The sequence below is a fragment of the Exophiala mesophila genome, assembly GCF_000836275.1.
Source record: "Exophiala mesophila strain CBS 40295 unplaced genomic scaffold supercont1.3, whole genome shotgun sequence".
Classification (NCBI taxonomy): domain Eukaryota; kingdom Fungi; phylum Ascomycota; class Eurotiomycetes; order Chaetothyriales; family Herpotrichiellaceae; genus Exophiala; species Exophiala mesophila.
Window position 1 is genome coordinate 4212200 of NW_015622506.1, and position 16214 is coordinate 4228413.

General features: G+C 51.6%; 4 protein-coding genes across 4 annotated transcripts; 2 read left to right on the top strand and 2 right to left on the bottom strand.

Annotated features, from left to right (window-relative positions):
- Positions 1 to 25: 25 nt before the first annotated feature.
- PV10_05019 (uncharacterized protein) lies at positions 26 to 2999 on the bottom strand. Its single transcript, XM_016369620.1, has one exon. The coding sequence runs from the start codon at positions 2673 to 2675 to the stop codon at positions 384 to 386; it is 2292 nt and encodes a 763-aa protein (XP_016225408.1). The 5' UTR covers positions 2676 to 2999; the 3' UTR covers positions 26 to 383.
- Positions 3000 to 3310: 311 nt separating this feature from the next.
- PV10_05020 (uncharacterized protein) lies at positions 3311 to 6198 on the top strand. Its single transcript, XM_016369621.1, has one exon. The coding sequence runs from the start codon at positions 3849 to 3851 to the stop codon at positions 6066 to 6068; it is 2220 nt and encodes a 739-aa protein (XP_016225409.1). The 5' UTR covers positions 3311 to 3848; the 3' UTR covers positions 6069 to 6198.
- A 3233-nt stretch (positions 6199 to 9431) lies between these two features.
- On the top strand, positions 9432 to 13475 carry PV10_05021 (uncharacterized protein). The gene has a single exon (XM_016369622.1). It carries the CDS (start codon positions 10259 to 10261, stop codon positions 13196 to 13198), a length of 2940 nt encoding a protein of 979 aa, XP_016225410.1. The 5' UTR covers positions 9432 to 10258; the 3' UTR covers positions 13199 to 13475.
- An 8-nt stretch (positions 13476 to 13483) lies between these two features.
- On the bottom strand, positions 13484 to 16188 carry PV10_05022 (uncharacterized protein). Its single transcript, XM_016369623.1, has one exon. It carries the CDS (start codon positions 15868 to 15870, stop codon positions 13573 to 13575), a length of 2298 nt encoding a protein of 765 aa, XP_016225411.1. The 5' UTR covers positions 15871 to 16188; the 3' UTR covers positions 13484 to 13572.
- Between the last annotated feature and the right edge of the window lie 26 nt (positions 16189 to 16214).

Below are 16214 nucleotides of genomic sequence, written 5' to 3' on the forward strand. Positions count from 1 at the left end.
CTTCAATCTGCTTTCATTTGGTTCATGGCGATCCGCTTTCTTGCTTGTCCATATTATGTGAGCTCGTCCATGACCAACATGTCGTCCTGTGCTGCCGCTTGTCTGCACCCCTTGAAACCTTGTTCTCGTTCGGCCGACGCTTCGATCAAGCTCGGAAGAAGTATGCACCGCACTTGGAGTCAATGACTTCGTCAACAATATCAATTTCTGATTCATCTTACAGAAGCAAAGAGAATGTGGTAGCCAACCAACAACAAATCAATCCATCGTCTGTCGAAAGTCACAGTTCTGGCGTTTCGATGATTCCAACACAGTCAAATCATGTTCCTTCCAAATACATATTGCCTCGAGAACAGGCTGTGCACCATTGTCCTCGCCCGATCTTAACTTGAAAGGTTCGATATCGCCACCACACGTTGGAGCGAATCCTGCAAAGCATTGACGTCTCCCAAGCTTTCTAAAAGGTAGTTGTCCTGCCCCTGGTTATCCCCAGTATCCCCAATCTGCTTCAGAATTGAGCTCAGGTACTCAAGTGACGAATTGAGAGTCTTGACAAATCCCCTCGCGCGGCGGGTGAATTCGACAAATTTTTCAGACGAAAGTTGCGGTGCCACGACGTAGAGTAGGTTCAAGGTCGAAATGTAAAAAGGTATATTCAAGAGAAAATCGGACACAGAATCGTCCTCATCGTGTGCCGATGAGGTGGTTGATGCATGGGTTTTGGCTATGGACGCTAATGATGGCAGATCGTCCGGAAGAAGAACGTCCAGGATCTGAGTTCTTGCTGATGAGAATTCATGTTCCCCGTCGGCAAGAAGGTCAAGTCCCAGCCCTTTTTTGGCGTCTGGGCTCTCTTGTCGAAGCCGAGTCAAAAACTCATCCTTGAGCCAGTCCACTCCAACAGATCTCAAGACGCCCAGTTGTTGGGGAGGAGCCAAGGGAATGGGGTTTGGTTGCAAAGCTGAAATGCTTCTGGTAAGACCTGTTTCTTCATCGATGCCAGGCACAGGGGTTGGCTCTTCTTCCACCTCATCCCAGTTGGAGCTCAATGTGCTACCTTGCACAGTCTGAGCCACCACTTGCAGTCTCGTAGCGGATTCAGGGTAAGCATGGAGCAATTTGGTTGCCACGTAGTGGAGCGAGTCGCGGAGGTCGGCCCAGGGCGTGATGGTGAAGAGCTGGGTTAGGGTACTCAAGAGGAGGAGGAACTTGGCGTGAGACAATCGGGAGTCCGAGGATGAACTTATCTCGGCATCCCCTGAGACAACTGTCTTTCTGTAGAGTAGTGACAAGAGAGAATCCAGCAATGCGGGATTTGGTATGGTCGGTGATGCAGAGAGTGGGGCGGTATGATCGATCAAGTGAGCAATGACAGGAAGTGGGAGGGTCGAGTATGGTGCCTGGGAGTCCAGGTACAACTGGGATGCACATAAGAAGATGATTCCGTTGGCAGGCAGCGGGATCTGACTCGGGGTAGTGGGATATTCGGAGACTTGATGCTCTGGGTCATGGATTTCTTGTGTGTCATCATCATCATCATGACCGAGCTTTTTCACCTCTTCAAATGCTCCGAAGCCAAGAAGTTTGCTCAGCTTTCCCAACTGCATAAGAATGGCGTCTCTTTGTTTCAGATCTGGACTGTTCTCAAAACGTTTTGTTTCTGTAGTCTTGGTGGGAACAACCCTCTTTGGCTCGAATTGCTCTCGCAGACGACTGGTCCAGGACATGGAGGGATCGTCCAGGGTCGTGAAAGAGGATAGATACTCGTCCAGAACTTCCAAAAGTACGGCCTGCAGTAATCGAGTGACAATGACTTTTTCCTCCGGGGAGGGTGAATTGACGCCTTTGTCGTTCTTTTCCGCATTGGACTCCGGATCTGGTAGCACGGCAACATTTGCTGACTCTGAGCCACCCTCAGCTTGGGAGGCAGTGGTTGGAACTTGAGTGGCGCTCGCTCGGGGAGGAAGAGGAGGTCGACTTTCAGCGGCGAGTTTCTCCAACATATCCAGGAAAGATATGGTGGTGGCTTCCGTGATTGGAATATGTCGGTAGGCTCCTAGGGCGGCTGGAAGAGAAGTGGCCAAGAATCGACTAGGGTACTGAGTCTTGATCCTAGGATGCAAAATACCCAGCATCCGAACAAGTGCTGTAAACTTCAAGGAATTGACGTCTGTATCTGAGGGCAAGTTGGCAGGACTAACGGATTGAGGTTTGGTTGCTGGGGGGGTTTGCTGCTTGTCCTGCTTCATGCCGTCCAGCGTCATGTCTCCAAGATGGACGCGAGGAGCCTCTCCCGCAAAAGTTGGCAACTGATCACCTTCATTGTCGTCTTCTTGTTCGTTCCAGGGAGTTTCAATTGCAGTTTCACCAAGCTGCTCCAGTTCTTCAGCGACTCGAACCACCACTTCACGTGGGTTGCCCCTGCGACTGATGATCTCTAGGCAACGGTTTGCCTCGGGGGGGGTTTTGACCAAAAGACGAAGGACAAGCTTCAAGAGGTCCCAGCCAATTTCTTCGGCCAGAGTGCCATCATCTTCAGTCAGCAACCTCGTCAGAGTGGGCAAGTTTTCAGAGGTCAATTGATATTCCAAAAGAGTCAAATAAGTCACATAATCGGTGGCGGGGGGCAGAGCAGCCACCAGTGGATCCTGACTGGGATCAATCGGGGCAGCCATAGTAGCTCTGACAGTACTGGAAGCTAATTGAAGTCGTTGGATTCGGCTCAGGATGATATTTGACCTACACTTGGCATGTAGCTCAATGGGACTGGGCAATCAGTAGCAGTGTTCTCGTCTGGGACACCTGGCTCCGTCTTGTCGAGGGACCAGGTGCCGGAGCCCAGAGCACGAGACAAACCACAGGTAGGTGATGACCTGCAATTATCTCCTACAAGAAGAGATGGAGTGTAGAGAAGGACGACTGATATGAAAATTGCCAGAAGGTTGAGAGTGAGGGGATTCTGAGACGTCTTTGCGTCAGTGTTGGTGTCGATATTGGACGTGGACCCTTGGGGCTTGGGAAGGCACGCGCCATGGGACTTCCGGGGCAAACGGAAGGCAAGGGCCATGGAGGCTCGCACCCAAAGGTTGGCTTGGCAGCTTCCAGATAGGCTCCAACCCCGCACTTTGCCTATTGTTGACCTCTTGTGCCTCTGTAGTTCCCTGTAGCCAGTGTCACCTCTGGTATTCGTGGTCATGGTGGTGAGGTCTCATGGGTCTGTCTAACAGGTAGCAGATGATGCTCTGTAGGGTACCAAATAAGGCACCAATTACTCATTGTACTTCTCCTACTTACTGTGCCGCTCTCGAGTCAAGTACTTCTCCCTCATCTCAGCAGCCATCAACCGACGATAAGGCAAACCTTGGCGACTGAGTCATCACTCTGAATTTCACCTCACGCCCTTAAACAATCAAAGATTCACATGCAGCGATTCACATCTCATTACGGCCCGCATCTGCACCAGTAACCTTGACTTCTCCCACGCCCTTTTGGTCGTTGTGCACACATCGAAAGTCATCGAAACTGGTGCCGGACGTGCCAAGAAACCGTTGACAAGGCTGAATCTACACCTGGCATGATCAGGTCAACAGGTCCCATCTCTTTGCATTGATCGGCTCTTTACATATTCTCAGGCTTACGCGAACAGTATCACCCTTCGTCTCTGATCATTTTGTCTTTTCTCCTCCCTTCAGACCTATGGTTTCGCCCAGCGCTTTGGGCGCCACGATATCAGAACAACGTCAATCAAACACATCAGACGACGGATAGGTCCAACAGCACCTGTTATGTTCTCAAAATCCATTCAACTAACCACTGTTTGGTGACCAACGAGCCTGTCAAATGAAGGCATGGGTTCCGGCTTCTTCCGTCGACCTACTGATGACAGCTCAAGTTCTGACACCGATGACTCTGAACCGGATACTGGCGTTGGTGAGAACGGCGTGAGTCAAGAGGCAGCTGAGAACTTTACCACCGAGTCCATATCCAGCAATGGCAGCATCTCGACGGGTGATGTTCAGGATGGAGTCTCCGCAGGCTACGGCGCTGTCGATCAACATCGAAACATGCTTCTTTCAGCCCTGCTCGAAGACTTTGTTCGAAATCGTGCCTGTGAAGAGATGAACAAGGCCCACCCGGGAAGGAACTTCACTCGCCATTCCCCTGAGATACAACCACTTGCCCAACAGCTATTTCAGCGGGCAAGCCAGCCTTTGGCCCGCAATGGTTGGATCACGCCCTCATCTGCGGGTGAAAGTGCAGCTAGCATGCAAGCAAGAGCGACGTACTTGGCAGGAGTAGAAAACTTAGCTTTGAGCAGCATTCAAAGTGACCATCTGTTGCAACAAACAAACCAAGTACAGCGTCGATCAACTGAACAGGCCCTGGCGGTCACTCGTCAAGGCAATCCGGTCCAATCTTTTGCCCAAGGCCTTCAGCAATCTATGGCCAGCTTGTCTCTCCATGGGAGGAATGCCCAAGTACCTTCACCTTACTCTGACATGGTCTTTTCTTCTCCCTCTCCACGGCCAAGCCACTATGAATCAAGTTTCCAACAGATAAAGTTCTTGGGTCGAGGTGGTTTCGGCGCGGTCTATCATACGCACAACCTCTTTGACCAAAAGGAATATGCTGTCAAGAAGATTCCCCTTAGCCCCCGACTATCTCGAAGGTATAGAGAATCCGGACATAGGGAATTAGAAAATATTCTCCGAGAAGTGCAAGCCCTGGCACAGCTGGAGCATAACAACATCGTCAGATATCATGCCACCTGGATCGAGGATCCCAAGGAGGAATCATCCAACCCGGGTGCTTATGGACCGCAAAAAACCCCCAGCTTGACAGTCCAAGGAAGACGGCTTCTCGAAGCAGCAGTGGCATCTCCGTCGGGGATTGACTCGGCCAGATCAATTGGGCTTCGACATTCTCCGCCACGCGACATCAGAGCGGTCGATAAAAGTGACGATGTTGTGTTCGAACTAGATAGCCACGAGGAAGCTCTCACACATGGCCATGGCTCACCGTCGAGGAAACTGGCCACCAATTTCCCGGTATCTGCACAGCCTAGCGAGAATGACTCGATGACATCGTCGGCACGGCCTTCTGAGATCTTTTCCGATGGCAACGCTGTACAGAGGCCTACAAATTTAAGAGATGGCATACAGGACTCTTCGGTCTATGTCCTTTATGTGCAGATGTCGCTATACCCAACAACACTAGCGCAGCATCTCGCACCTGCAACACCCACAGACTCGCATACAGGATTGGACACGGCGGCAGGCTCAGGGACCAGGGACATACCCCGACACTGCTTCCACTTGATCCCTGCACTGAGAATACTGATGGGAATCCTGTGTGGACTGCAATATATCCACGCCAAAGGACTTGTACACCGAGATATCAAACCTAGCAACGTGTTCCTAGCCGGCATGGACCTGGCGAGCGAATCTCTAGTGCCTGACGGTTTCTTCGACGTTGGAACTTGCACCGCTTGTGGAAAGCACAGTCCATATTTTGTCAATCCACGGATCGGAGATTTTGGACTGGTGGCACAATTAGCGCGAGACTCGGATGTGGACACCCCAGCGTCCAAAGCAGTTGGCACAGAGTACTATCGACCACCGGTGTTTCGTGAAGCAAGGGCCAAAGGCCGGGCAGCCGTGGTGGACGAGAAGCTCGACGTCTTCGCTATGGGCGTGATCCTAGTTGAGCTTATTTGGTGTTGCGCAACGCGGACAGAACGAATGCACGTACTCCAAGGCTTGCAACAAGGACGACTCCCTGTAGGATTAGCAGCCAAGGTTGATGCCGAAGGCCACCAGCCAGGCACAGGAGACCAACTAGTCGATTGCATCCGAGGGATGATTGAGCGTGATCCAGGTCGGCGATGGGGCTGTGGCACGGTTGCACAACAGGTCAAGGCACTCCTGGACAAAGCATGTACATCAATGGCGGGCGTTGGCTCTGCTGCTCAAGAGGAGAGCCCGGGCCTGGGCGAGACATTAAGTAAGATCACTAGCATTGAGGATGCCGGCGAGAGCGAGCATTTCGGGGATGGAGGTGCTGGATGAAACTCTGTTTGATATGCTGGAGGTGACGCTGTTCAATATACCTATGATGCACACCTCTCACATTTGCAGTTTCCTGGGTCATTCGTGGTAGTCGGCCTGAAGTTCCGTAGAAGGTCTTTTTTGATTTTGGAAAAAATGTGAACAGTCGCTCCTGCCTTGCCAGCCACCTGCAGTTGAAGGAAGGTGTGATCGACGTGACATGATGCGTGCTTGCCCAGTCTTTGAAGCACATGGACACGTGGACAGCAAAATGGCGACTGCGACTATTTTATTCATTTCTCAACAGGAATGATTGTCCTGAGAAGATTAAAGATCCACGAGAACCACCTCGTCTTGACGATGTCTCTATCGTCCTATGCACTGCATTCGTATGTCTAGTGCAAAACAGAACCCAGATCTTCCTTGCTTACCTTATTGCTTAATAGTTCCCACGCTTTTGAATGGTGCGGTAAATCATAGCCTTGAGCTTAAACTACCCTGAATCCCAATTATTCGCCCACTTCCTGACATCAAAAGGATCGCCCGCACGGACTCGACTTCCGGGCGGGAACCACACATCAAAAAGGTGGAAACTCTGAGGTCATAAACAGATTGCCGACAGCAATTCTTACATCATGGCGTAGGTGAGGTTCGTCAACGTTACCATGATTTTTGCTGGTTCAACAGATTACGTGGTGCAGGTAAGCTGGTCATGATGTATTTAAATGGTGTTTAACTTTGGTCCGTTGGATTTTTATAATTGCTTCGTTTATATTCGTTCTTTGGTGTAGCCCTCGACTTTGGATCTCTACGGCTCTTACACTAGGAGTACAAGTACACGTACATTTCAGGTTTGATTCGTGCACCCTCACCCTCACCAACAAACATGGGTTATCCAGAACAGTTCCAAGGGTTCATGATCGAGGACCAGAAGAAATGGACTGAGTTCAAAAAGCAAGAGGTACCTATACTTGACGCTCTAGAGAGTCTGCTTCGATGGCAACTGACTGTTTCTCTCTAGTTCAAACCCAAGAAGTTTGGTGACCATGACATCGACATCAAGATCGAATGCTGCGGCGTCTGCGGGTCCGACGTACACACCATCAACGGTGGCTGGGGCGACGCTCCCTTGCCCATTTGCGTGGGTCACGAAATTGTCGGACATGCAGTCAAAGTCGGCAACGAAGTCAAGACGGTCAAAGTGGGTGATCGTGTCGGCGTCGGCGCACAGATCTGGGCATGCTTAAAGTGTCAGCAATGCAAAACAGACAATGAAAACTACTGCCCCCACATGGTTGACACATACGGCGCACCGTATCCCAAGAGCGAGGATCCAGACGAGACAGTATCACAAGGCGGATATGCATCGCACATTCGAGCCCACGAATACTTTACCTTTCCCATCCCTGACGAGATCCCTTCCCATTTAGCCGCTCCCATGTTATGTGCGGGCTTGACCACATGGTCACCCCTCGTCCGGGCAGGAGTCAAGGAAGGGAAGAAGGTGGCAATCGTCGGGCTGGGGGGTTTGGGTCACTTTGCCGTCATGTGGGCCAACGCCTTGGGCGCCGAAGTGACAGTCATCTCTCATTCCCCTGGTAAAAAGGAGGATGCGCTGAAGCTGGGAGCCAAAAACTTTGTCATCAGCTCTGAAGATGGTTGGGAGGAACCATATGCATTTGCATTTGATTTCGTCCTCAACACGGCAGACATGACGCACAAGTTCGACATTGCCAAATATCTTTCTCTCTGCAAGGTCAACGCCACATTCCATCAAGTCGGTCTGCCGGATGAGGCGCTCCCCGCAATCAAGCCGCAGATGTTTATGAGCAATGGAAGTTCTATTGGTGCCAGCCACATTGGCAATCGACCTGAGTGTCTGGCCATGTTGAAGCTGGCAGCAGAGAAGAAACTATTCCCCATGGTGGAGACTATCCCCATCTCGGAAAAGGGGTGTGCAGAGGCGGTGTCGCGTGTCAGTAACAACAAGGTCAAGTACAGATTTACCTTGACGGATTTTGACAAGGCTTTTGGGAGTTGAGAGGAATTGGGAGGGTGGATGAGCCAGACTCGGATATAATGGTTGTAGGTAAACATGACTTGAATGCTTTAATCGTCTATTACTAAATTTTCAATTCGAGAGGGTGAATAAATGAGAAAGAGACAAATCCAAAGTAGTCACGGCCTAGGTGAACATGAATTTTGGCTATCATGTCAAAGACGAACCATTGGTATGGGAAACCCGATGAGTGGATCACAGACCTACGCATCACGATCACGGGAGCAGTACATACCTACCTTGGTAGATACCAGGTACTTAGATGGATTGGATTCCTAGTAGGTATGCAGATGCAGATGCAGGCGCGAGAAGTCACTCCCGCGGCCCAATCCCAATACGAGCCACCGCCTTGGGGGATTCAGGGGAGTTTGACGACCAGAAGTCTGCATATTCTAGGCATCCTTTAGGCTTGGTCCCGCTATTTCGGGCCAGGATTTGACCAGCCGCCCTCCGCTTCTCCTTACACTTCCTTTCCAACTAAAAGAAGGCCCCTTGGGACCAATTAACGGGCCCCTCGGCTCTTGATCTGGGGTCAGGTTCTCAGGTTTTCTACGCACATACTCGTACCCATCGATATTAAATTGTCCGACGCAAGCAAACGTCCTCGTATACGCACGGTATCTCCAGCCCTCTTATTTTGTTTGGCTCGCCCTTTTTGTGTCGACCGACGCACATCACCCACATGATGCACATCAACGGAGACTTTTTCAACATCAGAGACCTGACACGGAGCCAATTCTTTTTTCCCAAGGATAATTTGAAGTATCATTCTCGATTTGGAGTGAACAACTGCTGATCTTGGGCCTAAAAAATAGCACCAGCAAAGTCGGTGTCTGCCCATACTGTAACACTACTGTAGAGTTTGAGAAATCTCCTGCATACTGGATCTCTGAGGATGGGTGATGATGATCAAGGTTTGTAACCTCCAATCAGGAACATCGATTGGCGGTTGATCGTCCATTATAAAGCATGCCCCGGCCGCTTCGGGGGTCCACATGCTTGAAGATAGGGTTGGATAGGCGTATTCGTAGGCGGATAAAGCTCCATGAAACGCCCATTTGGCCCCCTCACGACCCAGAAGAGGACGCTCCCGGCGGATGCATGCTCGTATCTGCACAGGCGACCTACCACTTAGTGACCTACTTAGTCCTTGGGAGTGAATCCTAGTGGCTCAGTGGCCCCTAAACTCCCACACTCCCTGCCTAAGTCGGCCTTAGTAGGCCTAAGTAGGCACGGTAAGGCCCCGCGGATCCAAGAAGTCGAGCTCAAGTTGCAATTGCGCGGCACTTTCTTCATACATTCATTCGTCATTGGCAACTGCCAGCCATAATGTAAGTGGCGCTTGCCTCTTACCGTTGCACCTGATTCTGACAAGTTGAAGAAGCTCTTCTTCATCTCGACGCCATCCCAGCGTCAATCTATATCCTACTGGACGCTCTCTTTGGCATCCTCCTCTCTAAGCAGAGAGGCTCGCATCTGGAGCCTCTTCATCACCTTCCCGTTGTCTCAGACCACCTGCTAATACTGCTGCTTCGAACCAGCCTCTGCCAAAGCCCATACCCACTCAACGCCGCGGGCCATTTCAAAGCCTCCACTCTGTCGCGTCGGTGCCTTGACACCTGCACATCTTTTTGTCGACCCGCCAGCCACTAATACGATATCAACCGGTCATGTCCTGACTGTCTCTACGCGCCACGTTTGTTTTCCTCTTTGCGAAATCAACCTCGCACCGGAAGTCTGTCAATCTTTCTATCAATCCCTCCACAACTGCACGGCACTTCACTGCACGCCGCCGATTTCCTCAAATCCAGCCCTCGCCGCTGCCTCTGCACGCCATCCTGGACCCAGACCCTCTCCTCAATTGACACCGACGACAAGGCCATTTATCTCCCACTGGTCCTGACAACAGACCATCTTCTTCCTCTCCCTCATTTCGGCTTTCTGTTCTCCTCCCGCCCCACGTCATCTTCGCATCCTTCGACCTATACCTACCACCAACCCCTCCACATGTCGACTCGAAGCTGAATGAATCCTCCTCTCAATACTTCTACTGTTTGAAGCACTCCTACCATGCCTGATGGGACACAATCCAAGACTTGTCATGACTTGTGTATAATCGTACCCCTCCTGGGAATGCAAGCGCATCTGAGCCATGGATACGGGCCTGAGAAGATTGTGGATTCGCAGAAGGAGCAAGGGTCATGACAGTTCCGCTGATCCAACCCTGAAGAACCTGCGAATCAATCACTCAAACCACAGCAGTCCACTCAATCCAGCATCCCAGACTGTACCTCAGTCTACCGGTCCATCCATACGCAATGGCTCATCCAAACTCCTCCACCAAGCCAGCACTGACGCCTTCCGCCCTTCCTCGGGTAACAGGAAGCAGCCAATGTTGGTCGGTGTCTCGAGACCGTCTACGGCTCCTTCCAGGCCAGGAACTGCTGGAAGCGGCAGCCTCATGACCGCCGTGAACCGTGCCGCCGATTCCGTTGTTGTCGCCCAACCCGAACAGGACTATAAGCGACCGACCGAAAAGTACTCGAGAGATCAGATGCAACCCAAATCGCCCAGATCAGTCGATATCTTTTCCATCTCCAAACCCGCCAGCCCACGTGTCTATAACGAAGACATTGCCGAGAGGAACCTCGACTTCAGTCGCATCGCCCATACAAGTCCCCGCTATCCTTACCGAGAATCCGCGAAGTTTCAAGAGGATGTCGCAGCTCGTAATGCTTATCCTCCTCTCCCCGGCGACATTGTCGATTTGTCCCGTTCTTCCTATCCCATCTATCTGGACGATCGAGATCCAATCGCAATCAATTCCACAAAGCGAACGGCCCTGGATCAACGCGGAGGCCCGGTCCTGATCTCTGACGAGGATCCCTTTGTCGGCTTCTCAGATTTCTCCCCTTCTGTCTCTCAACACTCACAAGCCCATACCGACAGCAACTATGGTCCCCCACCTCCCAGAAGCTCTCACAACGAATCTTTTATCTCTTCACCAGCCCGGCCTCTCACCAGCGATCATATCGACAGGGTCAATGGCCACTTACCAGGTGAAAAGACTTCTAGGTCATTTGCCAAAGTCTCGTCGTACCCTCACCGACAGCTCGTTGGACCTCATACATTACACAGTGGTCGCTCTCACGAAGCCGCTCGCAGTGAAAGTCTTCGTAATTATGTCCTCTCCCAATCAGAGTTAGTCCAGTACCATTCAGCCACCTCCAACTCTCGACGCCCCGTCACCAGGCCAGATGAAAATGGGGAGTATGCTCATGGCTCCGAGCGTTCGGGACGACCTCCGTCTGCCATGAGCAACACCTCTTCCGTCAAGAGAACCATCAATCTGACAAACCGCACCATCATGGATTTGACTGGTGACGATTCCGAAGTTTTTTCAGAGCTATCTCCCGAGTCTACCTACAGTTCAAGTCCCATATTGGAGAGTGCCAAAACTGACACCATGAAAAGAATGCACCCTGCGGTGGTGTCCCCCGTTATCAGGCATGACCCCATGGGACAGCCCAACTCCTTCAGGTCACCAGACATGTTTGAAGGCACCGTTCCAAATGTCCCTGTCCAAGCCCCTGACGCTTATGTGTCTCAAACACCTCGGAAACTTGTTTCAGATCAGCCGGGGCCCAACCAGGGTGCACCTTCGAACTCGGTGACCATCGCTTTCTCCCCCATCAATACCATCGCCACTTTCGAGCCTCGGAAGAGTATATTTATTGACCAGCAGCTCATGGACGATCTTGCTCGTGAACTTCCATCCGTCAACTCCGTGGAGTCTAATGGCCAAGACCCACTCGTTTCGAATGACGCAAGAGAATCCGAGGTGTCCCACCAGCTCCAACACCCAATCACAACAGAAGAGCATTCGCCTGTGAGTGGAACTACATCAGAGAGCCTGGGATCGATGCCAAATGGTGTGAATGGCCTAAGCGATGGAGACAATAACCCTGTTAGGAACAAGAGCATTTCCAATCCCACAGACGTCGGCACACAAGACCACACCGAAGTTCCGGATGCCTTAGTTACGCCTCAAAGTCAACCGGTCATTCAAATGACACCTGAAAGCCTTCATTCCATAGACTTTGTCGATCCGAGTAGAAGCTTCGGCGTGACCGCTCGGGATTTTGCAGTCACCCCCAGCAAGCCTATCTTGGAAAGTGTTCCCGAAGATTTTGAGCCCAGCCTGCAGAACAAGCCCAAGCGGCCAGCTCAAGTGACCACAGCAAGCCGGACAACAAGTCACGATTCTGCTCATTCAAATCGCAAGGTAGCCAAGGCACCGGCCATCTACCGATCGACGTTCGACGAAGCGGAATTCGCCCAGAAGCAGGCAGACGCAAGAGCAGCTTTGGTCCGTCTTCAGCAGAGCTTGAATGAGAATTTTCTCTCGCAGCCTCACCCTCCGCCAGCGAAGCAGCCTTCCAGGACCCAACGGCATCATTCATCCCTGAGCGACGGCAAACCTGTTGCCCCATCTTCCATCTTTGCTCAGGCCAGGACTACTTCACCGACATCCACCGACAAGAGGAACAGCGCCGCGACATCAGCTTCTAGCGATGACGGCAGACCGCGGACTTCCTATCACAGCCTCACCACCAGTGTGAACTCGAATATGGATCCAAACTCGTCAGCCCCTGGCACAAACTATCGTCGGACTACTCAAGACAAACCGCGGATCCAGCTGGACACGAATGGTCCTGGTCCTTCGATTCTCAATGATGGTCAAGATATTGATTCGGCTCGTCCCAATGTGAACGGTCAAGTCCTGCCTCGATATCTGAACCACGCACCAGTGCCACCAAGTCCCGGCGAGATATCCTTGTCGAGTTTTCCCATACCATTGTCTTCACCAAGACAGTCGTTTAGACAAGACCGAGATTCGCCGGACATGTCGCGACAAAGCGGCAGCCATCAATCACAGCATAGCAACACAAATAGTGTTGTCATGTCACGGCAGCTGAAACGACAATCGAGCGTCCGAAGTCAGGCCAGTAGTGCTTCAGCTTTCAGCATTCCTTATCATATGATTCCTGATCGATCCAGTAGTGCACGTGATCGATCGGTTCTGGAATGAGGGGGAGATGTTTTTGCATGGCGCAGAAGCGTCGATACCCTGCTCTACCTTGGGTTCCGGGTTCATGGGATCTATGCCGGAATTGAGGTCTCTACTATTTCGGTGGCGGCGACGTCCTTTTTGGTTAGGCTTACGGATGGAATGGAACGATGGGGTGGGTGGCTTATCTAGACGGAGGACACGATTACTTTACGTGAATTGAGTCACATTTGAAGCCATTTAACGAGAAGATTCAGATATTTACAGTTTGCAATCTACGAATGACATGATGTTCTCTTAACTTGACCGTACCTAACTGTTTTCGACGTGTATCATGTTTCTACAAACCAGCAGATTCTAGATCCTAGATTCTAGTATACAAAAGAACCTGATCTTCACACTCCCCAAACCCGTCTCCACCCATCCGGCGTACTGATCCCTCCTCTGGCAACAAAACCGCCCTCAACACCCTTACCAGACTCATACACTTCGTCCTCGCCCGGGAGACGCAGCCACTCGTCGACCATCGGAGGAATCTCCTCTTTAACATGCGACACGACAACCAATGCTTGCGCGGGCGTCAACCCATTAAAGACATGTTCATCGTCTCGACGCGGAAATTGAGTGTCGGCTTGTCCAAACTCCAACCACCGCATGGCTTTATCCCTCGTTTCGGCTGATAGGCCTGAGAATGCCTCGTCGAGGATAATTATATCTGGTTGTTTAATGATAGCGCGCAGGAGTAACAGGAGCCGTTGGGCGGGGAATGGAAGTTGGCCGTATGTATGGTGTGTTTTGTCTGTTGACCAGATGAGGTCGTCGTCGGGGATGTGGGAATTTGTTGCATCGTTGTCAACACTACTCGTTTGACGCAATTCAGGTGCCCACCAGCGTAAGAAAGCATCGACGAGGGATTCTCGTTCTTGCGTCAATGATGGTTTCCCAGCGAATGTCTCGGCCCATGCACTTTCGAGGACGCGACGGACGGTCAAGTGTTTGGGAAAGAAAGCGTGGATTTCGGGACTGGAATGACCAATTCGGTTCTGGATTTCCCACAGGGACAGTCCCGGCTGACCTGGTGTGGGGAGTCTGCTGCGGCCAAAGAACTGGATGGGTAGGCTGTAGGATTGCGGATGGTCGGAAGTCAAGAGACTGAGGAGCGTGGTCTTTCCTGATCCGTTGGGACCGAGGAGGGCGAGTCGTGTGCCTTGTCGAATGGTCATGTTGAGACCAGGTGTGTCGTAGCCGGGTTGTGGGGGTGGATGACCGAGTACTGTTTTGCTGCCGTATCGTACGATGACTGAGGATAGCTCGATAAGAGGTTGACCTTTTGCAGTTGGACTTGGCTCAGTGGGTTGGATCTTTGTGGACTGAGCGTCCCAGGAGCTGGGGTCTTGTTGGCTCGACGTAGACGAAGCGGTGACTTGAGCCTGGGTGACCTTTTCCAGGAGACCAGAGGGTGGAGAGGTCATGAGTGCGAGCCAGTCGGTAGGGGTCCTGCGACCCAAGGGCTTCTCCCTGGCGGCATCTGCGGCTCGTTTTTCAGCAGGCGATGATACCTTGGAAACGTCCACAGCACCATCTGAGAGGAAGTAGTTTGGTCCGGCATTCAACTCGGCATAGACGGGGTGTCGACGGATACCTGTTTGAGACAAAATATCGCCTACACCGAGAGGTGGCGGGCCGAATGCCTTGGTCATGCTTTTCACAAACTCTTGTGCAAGAGCATCATTTGGATTTTCAGAGTGTGTTTGTGCGGAGTGATGCTTGGAATACAACTCGGTCCATCTGTGCAGTTGAAAGAGAACGTGGGGGGCGGGGCCCTGGAGAGGCATGGTGTGATTATGCCCGAGAATGACAAGATGAGTGATCCAATCTGGAATAGGATCCTGTGGCCGTAGACCCAGCAGCAAGAGAGGTGAAGATTTGTAGGCTAGGTCGCGCAAGATGGGTGAGAGGGTCACCGAGGTCGGAGGATCGAGGCCCATGAAAGGTTCATCTAGCAGCAGGAGTTCTGGCTTGCCCAACAAAGCTTTGGCAATTCGTGATCTCCTCGTCTGCCCGTTGCTCAAATGACTGACAGGCATATCGGCAAGCTTGTGCAGGCGCAAGTCCGACATGACCTTCTGCAAGAATGCATCATCGACGTGTCGCTCTTGTGCCGAGACCTCATCTGGATTAAGCTCAGTCTCGCCTTTGAGATATTGGAGAAGAGTCCAGTCAGTTTCCTCACGGCGACTCTCGTACCGAGCACTCAGGTAGGCACCTCGAACTCCGCCTGGCGAGGATTGGCCCTTGGTGGCATTGAAACCGACATATTGAATAGCGCGTGAGGGGACGCGGAGTCGGTGATCTCGACGGTCGACCTCTTCTGATGACAGGTAAGGGAACGATCGTGCCTCGGGCGGGAAGCAGAGATGGCTGCCTCGAAGAAGCTCTAGGAAGGTTGTACTGTCTGTCGGAGAGATGACTGCCCAATGCTGGTCTCTTCTTGATCCTGCCCTCCGCTCGGAGAGGGGAGTGGCAGGGAGAGTAAATGTCAACCCTGGGTAGAGAGGTGGGTTGGACGAGACAGTGTCAGGATCGAGCGAGGGATGATCTCGATAAAATGTGCCATTGCTGATACGAATGAGTGACTGGTTAGAGGTTGATTTGGGAATATGTGCTGAGAGCAAAGCCAACGTCGTCCGCATGGTTCATGGGTAGCCTCGCGTGTGTGTGGTGGAAAAGTAGTTGGCGAGCGACTTGGTGTCTAGTCTTGGTCGTGAAGTTGTAGGTGGCTAATGGCAACAAACTCGAAAGAAAAGGAGATTTCCTTTGCGAACATAACATGAATCAATATACGAAATTCGTCTAACCCCCTCCCTGGTACCTTCTCATGACTCAAATTGGAGTAAATGTAGTAAGAAAACTGGCGATATCAAGTTGTTTGAAGAAGTCATCTCCACATGGGAGATCATATATCGGAGAGGAACTAGTCTCCCCGACTCACGTCACGTGGTTGCCTCATCATCCGCATTCAGACATATAAATCTAC